The sequence below is a fragment of the Sus scrofa genome, chromosome 2, assembly GCF_054392235.1.
Source record: "Sus scrofa isolate SSC_HxYL_T2T_F1_AM1 chromosome 2, Sscrofa_HxYL_maternal_Yorkshire_Landrace_v2.0, whole genome shotgun sequence".
Classification (NCBI taxonomy): Eukaryota; Metazoa; Chordata; class Mammalia; order Artiodactyla; family Suidae; genus Sus; species Sus scrofa.
The window spans coordinates 15,404,413-15,430,199 of NC_139384.1; the positions used below are offsets into that span (position 1 = coordinate 15,404,413).

The 25,787-nt window shown below is 36.6% G+C and overlaps 3 protein-coding genes and 1 pseudogene across 5 annotated transcripts in view; 3 read left to right on the plus strand and 1 right to left on the minus strand.

The window, feature by feature from the left end:
• The window catches only part of LOC146405189 (olfactory receptor 1165-like), a 458,625-nt gene that overhangs the window by 169,392 nt on the left and 263,446 nt on the right, over nt 1-25,787 (minus strand). The gene's annotated exons all lie outside the window — the stretch shown is intronic.
• The window catches only part of LOC146405200 (olfactory receptor 4C13-like), a 68,307-nt gene that overhangs the window by 24,924 nt on the left and 17,596 nt on the right, over nt 1-25,787 (plus strand). For 2 of the 3 annotated variants that reach the window (XM_085010068.1, XM_085010070.1), the window contains exons 3-4: nt 23,117-23,153; nt 23,906-24,004. The gene's annotated coding sequence lies outside the window, so the exon portion shown is untranslated. Of the gene's footprint in view, nt 1-23,116; nt 23,154-23,398; nt 23,504-23,905; nt 24,005-25,787 lie in introns of those variants that run through there. The other variant, XM_085010069.1, reaches the window with a different exon arrangement.
• Nucleotides 11,101-12,033, plus strand: LOC100739250 (olfactory receptor 4C11-like). The gene has a single exon (XM_085015195.1). The coding sequence runs from the start codon at nt 11,101-11,103 to the stop codon at nt 12,031-12,033; it is 933 nt and encodes a 310-aa protein (XP_084871321.1).
• Nucleotides 18,748-19,646, plus strand: LOC146405203 (olfactory receptor 4C13-like; annotated as a pseudogene).

Sequence of the window (25,787 nt, forward strand, 5' to 3'; positions counted from 1 at the left end):
GCAAAGTAGATGGTACAGCACAGGGAATGAAATCCAATCTCTTGGGATAGAACATAATGGAAGATACTATGAGAAGAAGAATATATATATTCATGAATGATTGGGTCACTATGCTGTAAAATTGACACAACACTATAAATCAACTATACTCTAATAAAGACATAAAAAATAATAAAAACAGGCCAAGCAGATTTTCAGTAGATACTGTCTTCTCAAGTTTTCAATGGATAAGCCATTTTAAGATTTCTACATTTGTCAAAAATAAAATGAACAGACGACCTTAGAGAAGAGCTGAAGGAAAGTAGGCAGGCAAAGGTGGAAGATAGATGAGGGTGGTATATAGAGTGTTAGATGCGGAGACCGGCTCAGCAGGTTGGGGCTGAAGAATGGGTGATGTGAAACTTAAGGGAAAAAGTTAACATAAAACAAGACACAGAGACATTTATCTTAAGTAAAGTTGGGAACCAGGGGACTCAAGGTCTCAGGGACCAAGAGCGCCACCTCAAGAAACCACACTGCTTTTAATGTCCTCATTCAGCTGACCACATGAATAGCTTATGCCTTTAGGTCTTTGTTCCTAAGTCATTTACCAGCACTGTGACTGTTTTTCAAGCAGGAAGATCAGATAAAGTAAAGTGGGGACAAGACGGAGTTTTCAGCAAAGAGACTAAGAAAAGATTGTAGAAACATGTCTTGTGACAGTTAGGTGGATTCTTCTATCTTTGAAAATTTATTTTACTGCAGAGGCCACAGTGAAAAGCATTGCTTACCTTTAAAAGTCTCTATCTACCTCTCTCTGATTCTGTTATACAAGCACATCCATCTTCAGAAAAAAATTTACACTCACTCTTGATTCTGTGTAACTGGATCCCATGGCTCCTGCTTATGTGGTCCACAGATACCCTAGAAAAATAGCCTGACCTGAAAATTGAAAGGTGGCCATAAAATTCAATACCTGTAACTCATGCTTTCTATGCCTGCTTGCCCTCCATATTAAATTATTTATTTTATTCAAATCTTACCTGACATAGAATGGATGCCCCATGAAGCGGCAAAGGGTAAATGAGATCCAACGCTAAAGAATGTTGGCAGGCACAAATATTGATGAAAATGAAAGATTTCTATGCATTTTTTTTCGAGGAATTCCTCTTCCACATAAAGACACATTATCTTTCACCTTAATTACAGCTTTTAGTCTCCTCCTTTTCAGGTTTCCTCCGCATATTCTCTGAGAAGTAGGTATTTAACTTTTCTGAAATGTGCCAAGTGCAAACCCTAAATCTGCGATGTTACTGTAGAAGAACTCCACGTGTAATAATTCTATACTGTGCTGTACGGTGTTCTGCTCAACGATGTCGAATGGAGATGGAAAAGTCGCCATTCTCCAAAAGCTCATTGAAGGTCATTATCTCCATTCACCGTTTGTCTGATTTCTAATCCACATAATCTCTTTCTAAATTTCTAGTATCCACCGCTCTTGGTTACGACTTATATTGTTGCTCCATCTTACATGAGAATTATTTGTGAACTCTCCCACATTCTGCCATCTCTAAAATCTGTAATAAACCATAGACACGAACTATATTCCTCTATTTCTACACTGCAATGATGACTTTTAACATACCTGGTGCACATAAAAGGTTCATTGAGTTCAAAAGATACTTTTTCTCAACATTTGTGTTCCTTCTATTTCCTCTATTAACAATAAATCTCAGTATAAACTTGTTTTAATTTCTTTCTCAGAGTTATCTGGGAACAACTAGATATTCAAAATAAACATACTAGAAAATTATGTTGGATTCTTTTGTAATGATGCCTCTCTGTAAAACATGGAGATTATTTTTCACTTTCCTGTTAAAAGCTGCTCTGAATTAGGGTCAATTCTGACTTTTTTTTTTTTTTTTTTTTGACAGCAATCTCCTAACGGACCACTGAAAAAAAATACTCTTACCTCTATTCCAGGAGGAATATTTTAAGAAATAACGACGTAAGTTATTTACATCATAGAGGGCATTATTCCCTAAAGTTTTCCTTACCCTGCTAGTCAAAAACAACTTCTATGTAATAAACTTAACTTTGATTTGTATATTTATCTTATATAAGGAGAGCAAATTCATTTTCCTCAAGCTCATTAATCACATGCAAACAAGGATTTGGAGTTTTTAAGGGCTTCACACTGACCAACAGTACCAGATAAGAAGAAGAAGAAAAAAGAAAAAAAAAAAAAAAACAATGATGGAGAGAGGGGGTAAAGAACAGAAAGAATAAAAATAATACCATTCATTAAATAGGAAGTGTGTCACCCAGAAGCAATTCTGCTACCAACCACAACCTGGAATTACCCCTCCCTGTGTTCATCAGTAGAAACGTAGCAGAACAAAAAAGTATGCTATGATATACTCAAAGTTTTTAATGAAAAAAAAGTGAAGCAAAAATTCAATACACACACAAAAGATGTGTCTTTTAAAACTGAAGAAGATATCATTTGCTTTTCTGTAATGATTAATGATTAATGATGCTAAGCATCTTTACAAGTGCCCCTTGGCCCCCTGTATGTCTACCATATGATTCAGCAATTCCACTGCTAATTATACATCCAAAGAAACTCTAATCAATAGCCTATGATAATCTACATGGGGAAAAGATCTAAAAACAAATGGATATGTGTATACATGTAACTGAATCACTCTGTTGTACAACAGAAAATAGCACAACATTGTTAATTAACTGTACTTCAAAAAAATTTAGAAATTAAAAAAGGGGGAAAGATTAAAAGATTATTATCTTGTTTAAAAGATTAAAAAAATACAACTATGTAAAACACTTTGTATATTGTAACTGCTAAACAAATGTTGCTTAGTGTTACTAATACCAATAAATAAGAAATAAATGACCACTAGTAATAAAAAAGCAATAAAATTTATGAATATGGATGAAAAACTCTCAAAACATACTGCAAATTTTATTCAACAGCACATTAAAAGAGTTATATACCACGAGCCAAATGGGAGTTATCCTTGATGCAAGAATGGTTTAACATACACAAACCAGCTCTCCTGGTCATAAGCTGGTGTTAAAAATCTGTTAAGGAAATTCTTATTCCAGGTGCCAGTCTTTAGGTCTGAGGTGCCTAATGTTAGGCTCAAACCCTCCAAGTTAGTGATAGCCCTTTCTGCTTTGGGGTCACCCACCAGGGACTTGGGTCTTAACTAGGTTATGTCTCAGCCCCTTCTACTCATCTCAGTGTTTTCTCATTATACTTTTAATTATAAAAGAGCTGCTCTTCTAGTTGATTTCCTTTAACCCTCCAAAAAAACATGAGCAGTGCCTGCTTTAGTAGACATGAATTCCTTTGACCAATCAACAATATTAAAATTTGTGTAATGTCACCATTTCCAAAGCTCATGTAATTCTAGTGATTTAGGGAAATTTACAGGCTGCTATTTTAAAACACAAGGATGTTTTGTTCTGATTAATTCAATGAAAACAGGACACTTTAAAGAAGCACCAAATAAACCGGGAGATATAGTCAATAAATGTAGACAAAGAGAATAAGGAAGTGTTGTATTAAAATTTTACCTTCAACTTAGTATGTTATATTTGATAATTCAAATGTCTTTTACCCCTTGACTTTGGGTAGGGGGCAATATGCATTAACTTTTTCTGGAGCTTGCCAATAAAATACTTTTGTCCAAACTCATGAACTATCCAGAGATTTTTGATCCATCGAGGAATGTGGTTCATATGGAGTTTAATTGGAACATTAGCTGTATTAATTTTGAATGGTGAATTTGCATAGCATAAAAAATTGGTAAATACTGTGAGAAACCTATTCCATCTGAAGTTATTATTCAGCTATAATTTTATCAAGGAGAAAACATTAATTTTTTTTCTTACCTTGAATTTGCTATTGCCAGAAGCCTTCCTAACTTCTATTTTATTAACAAAGCAAAAATTATCAAGCTCATAGTGTTCAACAGCTAACAGTACTTAAATAAAGTCTAATACACATTCAGTTCATTGATAAATTTTCTCCTTACCATGATTATAGCTAACACTGATTCCTAGTTTTCCTAAACTAGGTATACTGTTTACTGGTAGATTTATTGATCTAAAACAAATTGATTTATTTTTTTACTTTTTGAAATAATTTTTATTTTTTCCATTTTATTTAGTTTACAGTGTTATGTCAATTTTATACCATATATAAAATTGACCCAGTAACACACACATATATATACACACACACATTCTTTGCCTTGTTTTTCATTTTAATTGTAGTCATTTAGGATTGATGGCAGAATTTAACATTCAAGCAATCTTGCCAATGTTTTGTGAGAAATCAATCACCTTGTATAAGCTTAGACACTAACCAAACATTTTTCTCAATGTTTTATTAAATATATTATTTTCCTAATTACAAACCCTTTTAATATGGAAACGGGAATTACTTTCTCCATTTCTATACTATTTGTGAATGTTGATCTTATGGATAAACTTTTTTGAGTCATATTGTCTACCTTTATAGAATGAATACGCTATTATATAATTCGGAAATATAATAAGGAATACAGAACAATTTGTATACTTCAGTATCATACCTGGTTCATAACCACACATTAGCTTCCTTTTTCTTTTCTGTATTTTTTGAATGAACAGTTTCTGAAATTGCCACGCACAAACACATAACTGAGTCCAATGAAGAAATACAGGTGAAAAATAGCCAAGATAATCTTGAAAAGTAAAACATAGGTGGTCTTCTTATATGTCCTGATTTTAAAACTTACCATATAGCTATAGTAATCAAAACAGTGTGGTATTGATATAAAGACAGGCATATAGAGCAATAGAATAGATTATAAAGCCCCAAAGAAACTATCACATGAATGTTTAAGTGACTTTCTACAAGAATTTCAGGACCATCCAGTGGGGAAAACACAGTTTTTTCAATAAATTTAGTTGTCAAAACTAGACGTCCACATGCAAAAGAATGAAGGTATAACTTACATAATATTCACAGTATACTCAAATGGATAAAAGACCTTAACATCAGAGCTAACACTATGAAACATTTAGAAAAATTAGAAAGTAAATTCAGGACATTAGATTAATCAACGGTTTTTTTTTTTTGAGTCAAAAACAAAGGCAAAAGAAGAAAACACAGGTATATGGGACTGTATCAAAATTTAAAACTTCTATGTATCAAAGAACACAATCAACAGAGAGAAAAGGAAACTCACAGAATGGAAGGAAATAAATTCATATCTGGAGTTAGTGTCTGAAATATAAAAGGAATTTTTACCACTCAATAACACATAACGAGTAAATAGGCAAAAAAACTTGAATAGGCATTTTTTTCAAAAAAGATATACCAACAGACAATAAACACATGAAAAGATGTCCCAAATCATCAATCACACTTGGGCACTGTTTGTGGGGAAGTAAAATAGTGCAGCTACTGTGAAAGACAGTACAACATAACTCAAAAACCTAAAAATACTATCACTATATGATCCAGCATTTCCACTTCTGGGTACATGTGCAAAAGAACTGAAAGCAAGAACTCAAAAAGATACTTGTACAACTATGTTTCTGATAGTATTATTCAGAAGAGCTAAAATGTTCTAGAAACCAAAGTATCCATCAAGATATGAGTAGATAAATACACTGTGGTATACAGTCAATAGAAGATTATTCAACATTAAAAAGTAAGGAGACTCTGACACATGCTAAAACACAGATGAATTGTGAGGACATGTGAAATAAAATAAGCCATTAGTTTCTCATAAACTTTATATTATGACAGATTTTTATCTACAGGTAGTTGGTAAAAATAATTGTTTCCCCTATTATCATCTCATATTAATATGGTACATTTGTCAAAACTAATTAACCACCGTTATTACATGATTTTAACTGGAATCCACATTAGCCAGATTCATTAGTCTTTAATGATGTCATTTTTTCTCTCCAGAATCTGATTCAGGAAATTACATGTATTCGGTTGTCAAGTTTTCTTGAGCTCCTCCAAACAGTGACTCTGCCTCTGACTTTTCTTGTTTCAGATGATTTTATCAGTTTTGAGCAGGACTAGTAAGACATTTTGTATAAAAACCCTCCATTGGGGATTGTCTGATATTTTACTTGCAATTAAGCCAGGGTTATGAGTTACTGGGAGAAAGACCACAGAGATAAAGTGCTATTCTCATCACATCACATCTGTGGGTACATACTGTCAACATGACTTGCCCCTATAGATCTTGATCACCTGACTAAGGTAATATTTGTCGTAATTCTTTATTTCTTTTTTCTTTTCTTTTTTTTTTTTTTTTTGTCTTTTGAGGGCTGTACCTATAGCATATGGAGGTTCCCAGGCTAGGGGTCTAATTGGAGCTGTAGCTGCCAGCCTATGCCACAGCCACAGCAATGCCAGATCTGAGCCGTGTCTGTGACCTACACCACAGCTCATGGCAATGTCAAATCCTTAACCCACTGAGCAAAGCCAGGAATCGAACCCACAACCTCATGGTTCCTAGTGGGATTCGTTTCCACTGTGCCATGACAGGAACTCCTATTTTTCCTTTTTTAGGGCTGCACCTGCAGCATATGGAAGTCCCTAGGGTAGAGACTGAATCAGAGCTGCAGCTGTCAGCCTACACCACGGCCACAGCAACACCAGATCCAAGTCGCTTCTGTGACCTGTGCCACAGCTTGAGGCCACGCAGGATCCTTAGCCCACTGAGTGAGGCCAGGGATGGAACTTGAATCCATAGGGACACTATGTCAGCTTCTTAACCTGCTGAGAAACAACGGGAACTCCTGTCACAATTCTCTTTTGTAAATTTACTCTTTTCACTCACTCCATACTGCGTGAGTTCTTTGGAAAGAAGTCACTTAAGTGTGTGCACAGTTCACACTTAGGTAGTGGAGAGTTTGAGGACAGAGAATATAAATAAATCTTTTTTGGGGTATTCTTTTGTCTATTAATTCCTCTTTAGCTATTTATTATTCAGTTATTTGCATCATTATAATTCATGGATATTTATCTTTTGAGTTATATCTCAGCTCAACTGTGCTGCTGATTTTTTTTTTGTAGCTTTGGACATTGGAGGCTCATCCATTTGGCTCCTGTGAGCTTTGGAGTATCCTCATCAGTGTATGAGTGTGTGAAGGCAAGTGACACTTTGGGGAAGGACCTTCCCTAGACTTCTATATTTTGCATCACACATGTTTAAATACTCCTATGGCGAATGCCAAAGAGATTCACTTTCCAGTCAAAATCTTGTGTGAGTGTGAATTTTGGAAAGTAGGGGATGAATCTGGGATCATCTTGGTCTCTCTTCTTGCACACAAGTGAGAATCTAAGCCTTCTTGTGAGATCAAAGAGTTCCTGGTTCCAGGTAAGCCAAATTTTAGGGTAACATTTTAAAAATTCTCATTTGAGTAAAGAGCACCCAAGTTGCCTTGGGGCAAAAAGAAGACAACTGAATAATTCAAACTTTCTCCATGGACTCTTACAAAGCTGGTGATGGTTATTTTGGGGATCAAGTTAGTTTTATATAATACTTGGAGAAAGTGAATCTGGTCAATGTCATTGTGAGTGACTAATACATATGATGTATTTGTGGAAGGATAGAAAGTTTGGGACATTTCTAGGTGTGTTTTATATTATAAAAGATGATGGAAATAAAGAACCTGCGTGGTAGCTTCTGATGGAAATGAGCACTGCTAGATCAGGGGTATTGGAACTGAGGATGTTAAGGATAAGAAAATAGAAATAATATGTGCTTGAAAATTTTCAGGATACATTCCATAGATAGGATGATTGGTGGTGGATGCAGTAGGATGCAGGCTTCCCTCTTCCTCAACATCATCTGAACATGGTGCAGTGCAAAACACTATTAGATTGTATCCACTGGATATTTTATTAAAGCTTTCTTTCTTGCAACAAATATTTGTTAAGCAGCTTAAAGTTTTTAGATGCTTAAATTCAGTAGCTTATAGACAAAAACTCTGATCCAAATATAGCCCTCATTCTAATATGCATCATTACTATATGTAATTCTAATGTTTATGTCAATATATGTACATAAGTAAATAGGTATGTTGTGAATTATACACGTGTCTATTTACCTATCTCTACAGATACATACATGTATAAGTATGTATATATACATGAAGATATATTTGTATAACATTCTTTTTTTTTTTTTTTTTTGGTCTTTTTGCCTTCTTCTAGGGCCACACCTGTGGCATATGGAGGTTCCCAGGCTAAGGGTCTAATCGGAGCTGTAGCCACCAGCCTACACCAAAGCCACAGCAACATAGGCTCCGAGCCGCATCTGTGACCCACACTGCAACTCACGGCAATGATGGAACCTTAACCCACTGAGCGAGGCCAGGGATTGAACCCACAGCCTTGTGGTTCCTAGTCAGATTTGTTAACCACTGAGCCATGACGGGAACTCCAATATATAACATTCTTAACATGTATAAACTGCAAACAATTTTTAATTTGATTGTTGAAGAACTTTGGCCAGAGCAGATTTGGAAAACATCCCAGAAAACCAGTGAACCTTTAGTTAAAGGTACTGTGCTGTTCTACTATGTGGTTAAAAACCACTGAATTCCCTAACTAACCCTATAGTTGATTCAGCATCTTATTCATGCTCTTGAGCATGTTATCCCCAAAATACTGCTGTCCTTCCTGCTTCATCAGAAGGCAGTTGGTATGGTTCAGGCATATGCCACTGTGAATAATACTCCATCAACTAAGATGAGGTTTCAAAAAGCCTCAGTTTTTTAATGCAATACATGACAGTGTTTTCAAATTTTACCAAAGAGCACATATAAACAAAATGGGTATGGTTCATGTCTATGATGCCAAGAAAACCATTTTGTACACAGAGACTACAATGCATGTTTTTGTTGGCATTCTTCTCAATACAATTCATTTATATGAGTGTATGTGTAATATGTATAAATCCTGCTTTTAATTAAGACCTATCATGCTAGTATACAATTCTGTCCTCTTATTTTTCACTTTAGAATTTGCTTTGGACATATTTTACACTTCAGGCACCACTGCATATGTATCTGCTTTACTTTTATGAATGCTTTATCAATGAGTAGTATCAATATAAGTATAATCCTCTATTTATTAAGTTCCCTTCAGATGTATTTTAAGTCCTTCCTCATCTTTTGCTAACAAAGAGAGTGTTGAAATGATAAACTTTGTCCTTGTCAGTGAGAGTATCTGTCAGAAATGGGATCATTAGACCCATATCCGTGTGTAGCTGCAATATTATAATGCTGAAAATCACCCCTTAGAAGATTGAGCCCATTTAGACTCCTACAAAAATCAATGGGATTGACTACCCACTCTGTAGGTCAACTTGTACTTGTCAGCACTCTCTATGTCAATGAATTGAACCAGAAGGAATATTAAAATGATAGGTGAAAAATTTATCTAGTTGGACATTTAATTTGAAATTTAAAAGCGAATACGATTGAGCATATTTTCATAGGTTTAATTATATTTAGTAAGAAGGCTGTCTTAAAATTGATTACTGGGCCCATTATTTATTTGCTGTATTTTTTAAAAGTTAACAAATTTATACTTGGCAATTATATTTTTGTCTGTTATAAGTCATACATATACTTTATCAGTTTGGCACTTATAGTTTGTTATTGATTATGCTACTATTTGGAGAATGTAAGGACACATAAAACAATCTGTCCAGTGTTTGACATATAGCTAGATATGAATAAATGCCAACTACCTTTTTACTTTTATCTTCTCCTACTCGAGGTGAAAGTAAAGGACATTCAAGATTTGTATCATAAAAATTATATTGAAAGGTTTTAGATATGACTTGGAGCTTCCTGAGCTCATTTATTAAATTCCTGGTGTTTAACCTTAAATCTGAAATTTGAGTGTTCTGATTTATAGGAAATGTTCTCCTTTTATTTATTTCCTTCATTCTAGACTCAGTGAAACCTCTTGTCTTAAGAAAACATATTGAAATATTTAGAAAAAATAATTAATAAGGAGACAAATTGAACTTTGGACAACTAATATAAAGATTATAAATTTGTTTTGTTTTGCTTTTGTTTGTCTTTTTTAGGGCCACACCCACAGCATATGGAGGTTCCCAAGCTAGGGGGTCAAATCTGAACTACAGCTGCCAGCCTACACCACAGCCACAGCAACACCAGATCCGAGCTGCATCTGCGACCTATATCACAGCTCATGGCAATGCCAGAAGCTTGACCCACTGAGTGAGGCCAGAGATGGAACCTGCATCCTCAAGGGTACTGGTCAGATTAGCTTCTGGTGAGCCACGATGGAAACTCCTATAAATTTTAATAATAGGAGCTGAATTTGAAATCATAAACAACTAGAAAGTTTTGAGAAGTAAAGTAAAATAAGGTGAATTAAAATAGATCTTATGATGGATTGAACCAACTGATGATGTATTCATCGCTAAAACTTGATGTTTATTTTCTTTCTCTCCATCCCACCTTCTATCCTGTGTGTCTGTGTTGGGGGGAGGGGCACATGAGAGCATGCACTTAAGTTTTATTATGGAAGATAATCAAATTATTTAGACAATTGTTCTTTGATATAATATTTACCAGAAGATTATCACTGGATCCTTTGTTCATGAATGTGAAAGCACATTTAGTAAGGCATATAGAAGTTTGCTCTACTTCTGCAACACATTACCTTAGTATTGATCTGTCCTTGATAAAACCTGAAGAAAACATTCAGTTGAAGAATTTATTCACTCATGCCAAACAATCTAAAAAGTATTTATTGCATCTGAAGAGTTATTTACTTTTCCTTATTTTCCTATTCCTTATATCACTATTTTCAAAGGAAAACTTGAAAATAGGTTAAATAGTATGAAATCTATTTTCTTCCGGTAAAAGTAGCACACAACAGGTAAATGATTACCCATTGGAAAGTGGCAGTTCCTTGATCAAGCTAATGTATTTGGCCGCCAACTGTAGTATTTACTTCAAGAGTTTTTTTTTTTTTTTTTCATCTTTGCAGATTTTTTTCCAACCCATGGTTTCCAGTCATCAAGTGAAACAATGCAGAAAAATAATAGTGTAACAGATTTCAGACGATTAGGACTGACACAAGATCCTAACAGGCAGAAAATGGTGTTTGCAATTTTCTTCATTTTCTATGTGGGAACTCTGGTGGGCAATTTGCTTTTTATTGTGACCATCAAGTCCAGCAAGACCCTTGGGAGCCCAATGTACTTTTTCCTATTTTATTTGTCCATTGCTGATACCTGTTTCTCAATTTCCACTGCCCCTAAACTAACTGCAGATTCTCTGTCTGCAACGAAAATCCTATCTTACAATGAGTGCCTGACTCAGGTCTTTGCACTGCATTTATTTGGATGCATGGAGATCTTTGTCCTTGTCCTCATGGCCATGGATCGCTACGTGGCCATCTGCAAGCCCTTGCATTATGCAACCATCATGAGCCGCCAGGCCTGTGTCATCCTGATTGTTCTGGCATGGATAGGGTCTTTTCTACATTCTATGGCTCAGATTATCCTGGCCTTGAGATCACCTTTCTGTGGATCCAATCTGATGGATCACTATTGCTGTGATATGCAGCCCTTGCTGAAACTTGCCTGCATGAATATTTATGTGATGAACCTACTGGTGGTGTTTAACAGTGGGGTCATTTGCACAATCAGTTTTATAATTCTGATGATCTCATATATTGCCATTTTGCATTCGCTGAGAAACCACAGTGCAGAAGGGAGGAAAAAAGCTCTCTCCACTTGCACTTCCCATGTCATTGTAGTTGTCTTATTTTTCAGTCCTTGTATTTTCACATATTCCTGCCCCACAACAACATTCCCCGTGGACAAGATGGTGGCAGTATTTTATACCATTGGAACACCCTTCCTCAATCCACTCATCTACACACTGAGGAATGCAGAAGTGAAAAATGCCATAAGGAAATTATGGTGTGTCAGAATAACCTCAGAAAACAGAAGATGAACTGTGGACCTGCCTGATTATGTACTGAGTCATAGCTTAACTGAATTTGTACAGATATCAACTACGATAGTGTATGATTATTGTGGAATAAAACATACAATCACATATGAGATGTGAGTTGCTTTTCTTTTTCTAGGTCACAAGGAAGATGAATGCCAAGGTTTCTGGTTCCTCAAGTGGCCCAATTTTAGGTGTTCTAAACATGTTCTCCAATCAAAGTTTATTCTGAAATAAATGCATGGGTTTTCTTGTTCTCATTTATTTTTCATTTCTGGGACGTTAAACAATTCAGTCAGAGTTCCTGCTTTGGCTCAGTGGTGTTGAACCCAACTAGTATCCATGAGAACATGGGTTTGATCCCTGGCCTCACTCAGTGGGTTAAGGCCCCAGCATTGCCATAAGCTGTGGTGTAGGTGGCACATGTGGCTTGGATCCTGTGTTGCTGTGGCTGTGGTGTAGGCCGGCGGCAACAGCTCCGATTAGACCCCTAGCCTGGGAACCTCCATATGCCATGGGAGCAGCCCTAGAAAAGGCAAAAAGACAAAAAAAAAAAAAAAAAAAAAAAAAAGAAAGAAGGAAAGAAAGAAATTCCTGCACATCAATAACAAAACATAATCTGATTGACAGACAAAGAGGTTGAAAGGACACTTTCTAAAGAAGACATACCCATGGGCAATAAACATACAAAAAAGACATTCAATATTGTTAATCACACTTGTGCACTCTTCATAGAAATCCAGTACCATGAAAGACAGAAAGGAATTCCTCTAAAAGGTAAAAACAGAAGTACCCTCTGATCCAATTTTTCCACTTCTGAGCATAAGCCCAAAAGCACTGAAACCAGGAACTCAAAGAGATATTCTATTTGTAGAACTATATTCATAGCAGCATCATTCAGATCAGCCAACATGGTAAGGAACCCAATTGTCCATCAACACATGAATAGATACACAAAATGTGATATACAGAGTATTATGCAACATTTAAAAGAATGAGTTTCTGACACATGCTACAACACAGATAAAGGGTGTGAACATGTTAAATAAAATAAGCCGTTCACTCTTTATAAACTATAAATTTTGTAAAAGTTTTATATTTACAGGAAGGTTGGAAAAATAACACAGAAAATTTCCATACAACCTATACTCAGCTTCCCCTCTTATCATCTTATATTAGTACGGTATGTTTGCATAATTAATTAACCATCACTATTACAATTATTTTTATCAGAAATCCATACTTTAACTAGATCCATTAGTCTTTACAGATGCCCTGTTTATCTCCAAAATCTGATTCAGAAAATCTCACTGCATTCAGGTGTCAAGTTTTCTGCAGTCCCTCCAAATACTGACAGTTTCTCTGATTTTCTTGTTCTGGAATGCCAATCTCCAACTAACACGCTAGCCAGGTTCATGCGCACTACATATGAAACTTAAACTTGCAAACTTACACTTGATTGTGGAAACTATACTAAAGGAGCTCTCAAATGAAAGTGGCCAAATCAAGGCTCTTTTAATATTCCAAAACTGGGAGTTCCCGTCATGGTGCAGTGGTTAACGAATCCAACTGGGAACCATGAGGTTGCAGGTTTGATGCCTGCCCTTGCTCAGTGGGTTAACGATCTGGTGTTGCCATGAGCTGTGGTGTAGGTTGCAGACGTGGCTCGGATCCCGCGTTGCTGTGGCTCTGGCACAGGCTGGCAGCCACAGCTCCAATTAGACCCCGAGCCTGGGAAACTCCATATGCCGCGGGAGTGGCCTAAGAAATGGCAAAAAAAAAAAAAAAGACAAAAGAAAAACATTCCAAAACTGTATGTGTGCGTGTGTTGTGTGTGTGCGTGTGTGTGTGTGTGTGTGTGTGTGTGTGTGCAGCCAGAGAAAATCAGCCATAAAATCAGACTGAACAGAATGCTAATTTTGGTTGGTATTTAGAATATTCTAAAAGAAGAAATGATAAAGTAACTTCTTTTTAGAAAACTAACAATAACTTTCTTGAAACCATATCAGAATTTTAAAATGCTGCCAGCGTGAACCCTCTCCCTCCATTCTTCCTTTAGTCATCCTTTTTCTGAACTGCCTAAAACAGATACTATCACTTTCTCTCATTCATCAGCCCCATCCTGCTGTTCCCCTTCCCTAATTAGAGGGAGACATAAAATCAGAAATAATAGCTCTCTTTAAGGAGAATCCTACCACTGGGAGAGGGGAACTATCCCCCCCCCCCAGCTTATACACACAGCACATCCTGGACTCCAGCAGAATGTGTAACTTTAGCTAAGGAATTTCTTGATCCTAGTCAACACCCACTGGTATGTGCTAAGGGAGCTGACTGAGTATACCACCCAAACCAATGAGTATAGTTGTTTAGATCTGTATCAGTTAACACAGCTATTAGTTTCTCAATGTAAAGCCAATGAACAAATAGCAAAAGGAGGATGGAGAAACCCCTTAAGGAACTGGGATGTACGCAGACCACAGACTCAAGCTGAATTCAAGGAATTAGCTCATACATTGTTCAGACTTATCCTAGAAATTTTTCCAAAACCTATCGACTGGACAAATATTCAGCTCTGTGAACAAATATAAGATTAATCAGTTCTGGATTATTATGAGAGATTCAAGAAAACCATTAAACAATAGTCTGGCAGGACACCAAAATCACCATCTAACCACCAATATGGTCATTTGCTAACTCTGTCTTTTTACAAGGCAAAGACAAGGAATTGGCTACTCTAATTAAAAGATACACTTTTGGCTGGCCCTTGTTATGGACAAAGGCCCTCATCACAGTGGTCTGTCCACTTTCCAAAACTATCTCAAAGGAGAGAAATAGATCCATAAAAATGATAAAACTTCAATTGTGTCAATTACGTCATCAAGATCAGTCCAATCTGTGACTGATAAAGGAAGCTGGCATTTGTTTTACTGTAAAAAAAAGAAAAAAAATGAGGTCATTATGTTATCAGATAAGGACTTGTAGAAAAATGAAAAAAAAAATCTTTGCACTGGATTTCATACCAGAAGATCAAGCTAAACAAGAATAGTGAAGGCTCTAGGGGAATACTGGTATCCTCCCCACTACCCTGGGAGAAGTAGAAATGAAAGTACAGGAGAAATAATTAAACCCCCAATATACAGGAGACACATTTTCTGTCTTAAACTGTAACAAAATCAAGGTCTCTCTCCCTCAGAGTAATACCTCACTGCAAATGGTAGGCACTTCTAATGGAGTAGGCCCAGGGAGTTGAAGAAGTCCCGTTAAGGGACCACGGATAGAGAGGGAAACCTAGGGGACACTGGGAGGTCACTGTTAAGGTAATAAATTGCTCAAGAAAGCCTTCTGAACAAGGTGGGCTTGCTTGACTAGTAGAGATTTGCCTCCCTGGGGTGGGGGATGGGATGAGGCCTGTGTTCAGATTCAGACCAAGGGCAGGAGTTTGAGGACCGCCCTTCTGCTGATTTGAGTACACACCTTACCAGAAAACAAGGAGAAGCTCCTACTCCCAGAAAGGAAGAGCCTGTCTTTTCTGACCCCAGCTCCCCTTGGATGATAAAACTGGAGCCCACCAGATCCTTGGGACAGAGCTTCCTTTCCTGTCCCCTTGCACCTCTCATAAGTATCTTAATAAATCTATTTCTTGCCTGTCACTTTGTCTCTCACGGAGGTGTAAAGAACCTGAGCCTCAGTAAGTCCAGACATGAGGTGAGTGATTCTAATGTAAAACGTGGATTCAAGTCCCAATCTGGGTCTTGGCTGGGTTTGAGTCCCGGCACGTGGGTTCAAGTCCCGGGCTGTGTTCTGGCTCAGTTCAGGCTGTTAGTGCTATCAGCTTCATTCTTTAGGCTTTACAAAATGACAATCAAATAACCACTGCCTTTCCATTTCAGACTCCCAGTCAATTTCCTGACATATTGTTACAGTCTCAAAGAAGAGCACCAGAAAAAAAAACACCTGCACAAAGAAAGACAGAAGATTGAACTCCAACAAAGAGCTGTGGAAAGGCCCAATGGGAAGCCTATCCTTCCACTGGGAGCTCATAGTCTATTTTACAATATGTTTATGGGTTAACTCAATGAATCCCATAGATGATGGTATTATGAGTAAACCATATGGTAGAAAGCCTTCTTTTACAATACCTTGGAAGTTCTAGTCAAGATGCACCACTTGCCCAAAATATAATCTGGGCAAACGCAGTTCTTGTGCAAACTTTCCAACACCCACAAGTCCATTTGAGATTTTGCAGGTTGATTTTATACAAATGCCTCCCTCTCGAAGTTATCAATATGTTTTTGTTATAATTTGCATGTTTTCACATTGGGTTGAGACATTCCCATGCTGAAATTCCACATTGAAATCAGTAGGGAGATTGATGTAAGAAAGAGCAATTCTCATTGGAGGAGTCCCCACAGAACTACATGGTGATAACGGAATTCATTTTACTGGAGATGTTCTTTGTTTAATTTGTAAGATTTGGATTATTGTGCAGCATTTTCAATTGTACTTATCACCAAGGTCTTCTGGGTTAGTAGAAAGAGCAAATAGAAAAAGCAAAACTCAGTTGGCTAAAATTATGGGTGCTTATTTTTTACCCTAGTCTAAGGCCCTTTCACTGGTCCTCCTCAAACTCTGACCCTCTTAGCAAACATCGTTTGTCTCCCTTTGAAATTATCATGGGGAGACTAATGAGACTGGATGAAGGATTAAATGAACCTATCCTATTAACGGAGGATAATTACATTATTGCAAGTGTTTAACTGAATTCTTAATAGGGCATTTTAGCTAGTTTCTGATGCTTATCACAGTTATTTATCTTTAAATGAAGACCAGTGCCCTATGACTTAATACTAGGAGACTAGGCATACTGGAAAAGGCAACATTAAATGACCTTTAAACTTCAGTGGAAGGGTTCTCATCAGGTTCGTTAACTAGCTCATGTGCAGCAATACTGAAGGGAATTGACTCTTGGATTCATATACCCCACCTAAAAAGGGCCTCTGCACTGGATGGGGTTATAGATAAAACTGCCCACTTCAAATTCTCCATAAAATGATGCTCTAACAGAAAAAAAAAAAAAAAAAAAAACCCTAATACAATGAGGAGATGACATCAGAAGTAGACACTTATCCCAAGATGCCAAGGCTGACCTATGTAATTACTTATAACATTTTCTTGATTGATTGGAATTTGCTCAATATACCAAAAGATCTGTATTTTACTTGTATAATAATTTAGCAGTTTTTTTTTTAACTTTCAGTAGGATGTAAAGGTGTATTTGCCCATATCTAAGCTTTGACAGAATTCACAGAAATGGCCTGTAGAACAAAACTTGGCTATTAACTTACTAAATTCTGAGGTCTCTATGATGGGAAGGGCTGTTTACAAAATTGCATGGCCCTTGATATTCCCTACAGCATCTCAAGGAGCATCTGTGCTACAATTCAAACCAAATACTGTGTTTTCATTCTAGAGAAATCCTACAACACATAGCATTTACTAACCCCTACAAAAAACCAGATTCCCAGCTTAAGTGATACACTTCCTAGTCTTGTTGATTTTTGGGGAGTTGGTTTGGCTCTGGAAGTTCATAATTTAAATCTCTACTCATGACTTTATTAATGTCACCAGAAGTATTACTTGAATCCTATTCTGTAAGATTATCATCTCTTGCATCACTCAATGTGTAACCAGGCCTCCAAAAAAATGAATGATAGCTAAATATCTTGAGGCTGTTGATTACAGAAACTACACAGAATAATGATCATAATGTATACTAAATATAAGAAGTAGCAAGCAGGAAAAACATTTCCTATATCATAACAGACTAATGTGATAAGAAATTCAGAGAATTTTAGATTATTAATTAACAGAGCCTGATCCACTACCTTACAGTCTACACAAAAACAAATGCAAAATAAGTTAGACAACTCAATGTTAAATCTCCACCTATAAAAATTCCAAAGTGAAAATTTTTAAACATTATGTAGATCAATAATTATTACATATGACCCAGGAAACATGAATCATAAGAAGGTTAAAAAATTTGAAATGTGTCAAGCTCTTTTTCATCAGCTATCATCCCTTTACAAAAATAAAAATGAAATCCACATATGAAGAAAAAAGGTGCATACCACAAATACTCATAGTAACCTGAGTAGACATTATTACTCTCACTCGATATTAGAGAAACAAAAGTTGTAAAGTGCAGGAAATGTATCCCATATATTGGGTTGAAGGAACATGGTTTACCACTTTTCTTGTAGCAGATGATGTCTCCTGTAACTTTTCCATCATATTCCCATTACCAATGCCTTGTTACATTGAATTAGAATTTTAAAGTTAATTATATGCCTTCTGTCTCCTTGCTGAGCCTCAGCCCACCTCATCCAAGTCACACTAAACTCTTCACTAGACTTGTACACAAGATGCCCTCACTCTCAAATCCCTCTTCCCCAACACTCAAATTCTAATATTCTTAAACTTATATTCTCATAGTTACACCATTCTTCTCATTTGCTCATGCACTCACAATTGAACATGTAAGAGATCACAAATATTTTATTTCAAGGAAAATCTTAAAAGAATTTAGAATCCAGTGGAACATAGGTATATATTACTTATTAGATGGAGGGGCTTAATAAGCTCAAGGGTGTTCATTAAAAAATGAACTTTTTTTTTTCATTTTCAGGTAAGGTGATTGACAATAACATGAACTACATGGAGACTAGGAACAATGTTACGGAGTTCATTCTGCTGGGCCTCACGCAGAATCCACATATGCAGAAAGTCATATTTGAGGTGTTTTTGCTCATCTACGCTGTCTCTCTGGGAGGAAATGTGCTCACCATGGTCACCATCACTACCAGCCCATTAATCAGGTGCCCCATGTCCTTTTTCCTGGCTCATCTTTCTTTCATCGATACTTGCTATTCCTGTGTTGACACACCTAAACTGGTTGTAGATTCAATCCATGAAAAGAAAACAAGCACTTTCCATGGATGCATGGTGCTGATATCATCCTGCTGTCGGCTATGGCCTATGACTGCTATGTGGCCATCTGCAAGCCCTTGTACTATGCAACCATCATGAACTGGCAGCTATGTGGCCTGCTGGTGGGAGTGTCATGGGCAGGAGGCTTTCTCCATGGATTCATTCAGATCCTCTTCATCTTCAGATTGCCCTTCTGTGGCCTTAATATCATAGATCACTTTATGTGTGACCTGATTCCTTTGCTTGATCTGGCCTGCACTGATACACACACTCTAGGGCTCTTTGTTGCTGCCAACAGTGGATTACTCTCTCTGTTCATCTTCCTACTCTTGCTTGGCTCCTATGTGGTCATCCTTCACACCCTTAGGACCCAAAGCTTGGAGGCCAGACACAAAGCCCTCTCTACCTGTGTCTCCCACATCACAGCAGTTGTCATCTTCTTTGTGCCCTGCATATTTGAGTACATGTGACCAGCAGTTACTTCTCCTATTGATAAAGCAGTTGCTGTATTTTGCACTATGATAACTCTCATGTTAAATCCCTTAATCTATACCTTGAGAAATGCCCAGCTGAAAAATGCCATTAGGAAACTGTTTAGGAGGAAAGCCATTTCAAGTGAAATATAAATGTGCCTAGAGCCCAAATGTGAGTGAAGAGAGGCAAGGGTCATAAGGAGATTTTTGCTAATCTCAGCAAATAATACCTATGAGATAAAGAAAAAGAAAATCACTCGAAAGCATAGATTCTTTCAGAAGGGAAAATAAAATGGGTGCAAGAAAATGGGGGAAAAATAATAAACTAGCCCGGGACTACTCTCTAAATATTTGGAAAATTCTTTCAAATTGGGGAAGACTATGATTAAATTCATCAGTGTATATGGATTCAAATATTTTATTTTAATAAAACAACAGAAAGGCTAAAAATATATATACTGTAACAATCCAAAGACTTAGGTAAGCACATCTGTTATCACCATTAACAGCTGAGGGAACAAACAAAAATGTGTAAGTGCCAAAAGAGAAATATTGTAGAGCAAGTAACTGGAATACAACTGATCGCTCAAGACTATGTTATTAAATACTCTGATACAGTTTCAGGAAATGATGACAAAAAGTAACATGATTAGAATAGTCAGCATTGATAAAGATATACTGTGGGACTGTGCTGGACCATATACATATGTAATAAACAAAGTAACTTTTTACATGCATATCATCAAAGGAAGAAATAATTTTCCTTTATATTATTAATATACATAATATGTTTAACTATATACTCCTATCTGTTAACATATATACCATTATATATATTAGTTGATTACATAAAACTAAATTCTAATCATTTTATTAGTCAATCTACCCATGTTTAAATATCATGGTTGATGGTTAGGTATGTTCTATAACACTGTGTTATGTAACTCCTTTAGGAATATAAAAGACATGGGCCATTTCATCTCTAAAGCATGACTAATGAATATTACATCATGCTTCCAAATTTTATTATATTAATCAGAATCATTTTGTACTGTCCATGTGATCATCATATATTGATAATCCATTACAAAGAAGGATGATTCAAATGAAATGATACTTTTTTTTTTTTTTTTGGTCTTTTTGCTATTTCTTTGGGCCGCTCCCTCGGCATATGGAGGTTCCCAGGCTAGGGGTCGAATCGGAGATGTAGCCACTGGCCTACACCAGAGCCACAGCAACGTGGGATCCGAGCCGCGTCTGCAACCTACACCACAGCTCACGGCAACGCCGGATCGTTAACCCACTGAGCAAGGGCAGGGATCGAACCCGCAACCTCATGGTTCCTAGTCGGATTCGTTAACCACTGTGCCATGATGGAAACTCCCAAATGAAATGATATTTTATTTGACAGGAATTTCATGTTATTAAATTGATTAAACTAATATTTTATCATTAACTTCAATGTATTAAACAATCATATTGGAGTTCCCACTCTGGCACAATAGGTAAATAATCTGACTGCAGTGGCTCAGGGTCACTATGGAGGCAGAGCTTCAATCCCCAGCACAGTGGATTAAAGGATCAGGCATTTCTACAGCTGCAGTGGAAGTAACAGCTGTGGCTGGGATTCAATCCCTTGTCCAAGAATTTCCATATTCTGCAAGTACACTCATCAAAAAAAAACAAAACAAACAAAAACCAGTCATACTCATAAACACGTACCCACTTGAAAACAAGAGTTTGAAAAAGTAGAATAAATTGTGGTTTATAATAGTTACCAAATGAATAAATATAAGATGGAAAAATTTAATAAAAATATAGGGGAAAAAAAAGAAGTAGTACTTGAGCCTAGGAAATTCTACTTTTAATCTGGGATTTAATTTATATCCCTTCTTGAACCAAAATTTGTTTTTCTTACTAAACTAGGAAGAAGAAAAAAATTGAACCTGAGTGGCATTCTATGAAGATATAGTTAACCTTGATATTCTCCCTGCTCCTAGCAAGACTTCATCATACCAAGAATGTGCCCTGTTTTTGCTATATTGCTCTGTTAATCAGTTGGCTTTTAGGTAACATTACATCATGAAAAGCCCTTTTTGACACATGCAGCTTCATGTATGCAAAGTCTGCAATTTCAGAATAAATATATTCCCTTCACTGCTTCCATCATTCATTCATTAAGCAACACATATTTTGAGTCCAAGTATTCTAGCAGGCATATCAATAGTTGCTGGGGCTTCAGTACTAAATAAAGAAAAAAACCTGAGTGATGCTTTCACAGAGAGACCCCAACAAGGGAGCAGAAATGTTCTAACCTGTAAGATAATGAAGCACAGTGTGTCATCAAGGTCTGTTGGGAAGACACACAACACATACATGGTGGGGCAGAAGAATTGTTCAGGAGGATAAGACATCAAAATGGGATGCAATGGATAATATACAATCCCAAGAATGAACAGGCATTAGGTAGAGAAACAGTGTTGCTGGGAGATGGAATATATAGCAAAGGTCAGCAGGTGAGTACAAGAATGCAGAAATCCTAATATATTAAACATTCCTGTGCTTGTTAACTCAATGATTTATTCAAAAATTATTTCCTGAATGTCCACTGTGTGCCAGGGAACATACTGGACACTTAGCTCATAAAAGGAAAAGAGTACATTATGAAGTTTGTATCTATCTAACAGAGAAGTTCAAAAGGTTCTCATAATTGTTTGAAGGCCTAATGCTAAGTACTATAGGGAGAATTTCCAACCTACATATTTTTAAACTAGAAAATCATGAAGTTAGCTATGAGTTTTAGAATGATAATTCTGGCTTCCGTGTGGAAACTAAATTGAAGGAAGCATCATAGGCAGCAGGAAGGGAGCTAGGACGTTACTGTAATGATTTCAGTGTAAAAGGATGGAGGCTTGAGCTTTGCCAGTGATGATGCAGAATGGGGTGGACACAGCTTCTTCTGGTCAGATCTCATTCACTTGGGCCCACTGCACCCAAGAATTGCTGCTGTGTGTCTTGGCTGCTTACAGCCCACATCCCCATTCTTTCTGGACACCTGTGGTATATGGAAGTTCCCAGGCTAAAGCTCAAATCAGAGCTTCAGCTGCCAGCCCATGCCACAACAATCCTGGATGCAAGCTGCATTCAAGACCTATGTTACAGCTTACTTATAGCAGCTCCGGATAATTAGCCCCCCTGAGCAAGGCCAGGTATTGAGGATGCATCCTCATGGACACTATGTTGGGTTCTTAACACACTGACCTAGAATGGGAAATAAGGAGCTCTTGTTTTTAAATTTTCAAAGATCATGAAAAAACACTCCCTTCCTTCCACCAAGTATACCTAAAACAATATTTCAAAAAATGTTCAGCGTTATCAATCAACAGGAAAGCAAACTAAAACCTCAACATTTTATTACTGCATATCTCCTAGAATGACTACAAGCAAATTAATACAAAGAGACCAGAATGTATAACTTTATTTGTGTTTGAATTTTGAATGAGTGTCTTGTTTTTAGATATGATTCCACATGTTTAATGTTTTTCAGTGTCCCATAATGACCATCACAAGAGTACCAGTGTTACATCATGAGGACATTTTAGAATTTCTGTTTTCATCCACAGGACTCTGGTAAAAGTGAAAAACAGGATATGAATTTGAGTACTTTAAAATCACTGTCATTAATTTTATGCCCTCTCTGATCTCATTGTTAATCAATGAACACTAGCTTTCCAGGTAAAGGGTTTCATATGGATAAGAAGACAGAATTCTCTCTCTGCCATGAGAGCACAGGTTAACCACATCAGAGATCCTCACACTGGAACTATGCAATCCTTACTATGAACATGACATTCAAATTTCTCAGATACCCAGATTCACACAGAGAAAGGGGTCTCACATGTTTTGTTTCCAAGGGCAGGGAATACAATTCCCCACAGAAGAATATGGGCTCTTCCAACCTGTCTCTCCAGAATACCTGCTTCGAAGACAAAGCCTTTCCATCAAAGAAGGTAATTAATTCCTGGGAGAGAAAATAGCAGCTCTAAGGAAAAGGGCCTCGAACTTTTGTGGACACCTCTTTAAGGATCCTTGCAGGGCATGGGAACATGTCTTCTGTTTCTTTGCTTCATTACACATCCAGAGCAGCATGCATCATCCTGGACAGAATGGTGCACTTTGATGTGTTTCTACCACACATTTTGCCTCCTGCTTATAGCACCAGAGCCATCCATCAAAGGTCATTTCTCCATAGTGTTCAAAATGAATGCATTCTAAATTCAACTCCCAAGGTTTCTGGGGAAACCATTTGAGGCTTTAGGCAAGAAGGAAATATTGAGATATTAAAATGACTTACTTATCTACTGTTAATGTGATAATGAATTATCTGAAAAATCTCTTTCCTATTGTGTCAGGTCATCTTGAAAGGTACTTATCCCAAAAGGAGGTCATTGTGAAGATGGATTAGTTTTCAACCCTCTCAAATATCATTAATAATCACCCAAGACCAGAAGGTAAGTTTCTCAATAGTGCTGATGCTCATCAAAGATTGTTAATTTACATATATAATAATCATGATTTTTCAACATTTTTTGCATAGAGGAATAGTGCATTTCACCTTCCTCCATACTTCAAGACAAAGTTGATAAGTATCATTAATCCAATGTACAATATAAAATACCCAAGATGAAGAAATTCATTTGAAGGATTCAGCTTTCTACACCAGAAATCATTCTTTCTCCAAGACACACATTTGAAACAATCAAGACAAAGCATGAAAATGTAAACAAAATTGATACACACTTGGCACCAAAAAGATATAAATGGGAATAGTAAGTGATACGAATCATACACTATTTGGTCTAATAGGAAGATCTTTTCCTGAGATGCACTAGTCTGCAAAATATGAGTCTCCTGTAGCTTCTTTCAAAATGAAATTTGAGACAATTGCTCTACAGGTTATTGCATGGTTCAAGGCTTTTCTGTATTATTGCAGAATATGGCCATTCTTCCTACTCCTACATGTATGGAAAGTCATATAAATAAGTGAAGCTTCTTTGTGTACAGCTCTGTAGTGCATACTTTCATATATGTTTCCTCAATCAATACTCATAATAGCCTGCATGGACAGTATTATCCTCACTTGATATTAGAGGACACAAGGGTGTAAGGTGTCAGGAAATGTAACCCATTTCAGGAAACTGAGAGTGGAGAAAGAATTTTCATATAAGATGGTTTTTTCTAATTCTCAAATATACGCAACCACTGAGATCATCATTTCAATGCTTTTCAGAAGAGTCCGTGGGTTCTTGTTTAGTAGGGAAACTAGAGAGGAAAGATGCTGGGGTGAGAGAGAGACTAAAATGAAAACAGACCTTCAGTGAAAGCAGACCACACAGTTATCCAAAAGTGGAAATTCCAATATGTTGACCTGTGTGTATAGGTCTGAGTCTGTGAGTATATGTATTTATATGCTGGTCAATGAAATGGATTCATATATACTTGCCTCTGAAAGAGCATTAACTTAACCACAATTACTATGGTCACATTCAAAGGAGTTGATACTTCAAATGTGTTTATTTTAATCTAACAATACAGGACATAGTTAATGAATTTGGAGGAAAAATAAAGGTAAGATGCATAATCTGAAGTGATATTAGATCTGAGCTTTATTAGCTGCTTGACTTTGTTAAGATCGATCCTTAACTTCTCTCTTCTGCTCTCTAGTGTGTAAAATAAGTACAAAAGTGATAGAGGTGATCATCTCATACTTTTGAACGATGATTGAAGAAATGCCTGAAAAAAAAAAAACAACTTAGAAGGCAGTTAAACCTTCAAGAAGCTTATTGAAACTAATGTTATTGAAGGAGAGTCAATGTGCATTAAGGTTTAGCTAATATTATCATGTGCATTACGATTAACATTCATCTCTCAAATTCATTACCGTGATCAACATGGATGGAATAATACCATGCACATGATTCTATTAGGCCACGCCCATAACAATCAATTATTAAAACCATCTTTATCAGCTCTTTAAACTTATTGGATTGAAGGAACATGGTTTACCACTTTTCTTACACCAGATGCTGGCTCTTGTACACTCTTCATCACTTTCCCATTACCAAGGTCTTTCTACATTTAATTCCATTGTTTTATTGTTATTTCCCAAACACAATTGTTTCCACTGTACAGCAAGGAGACCTAGTTACACAAACATGTATACTTTTTTTTCTACCATTATCATGCTCTGTTCTAAGCATCTAGACATAACTCTCAGTGCTACACAGCAGGATC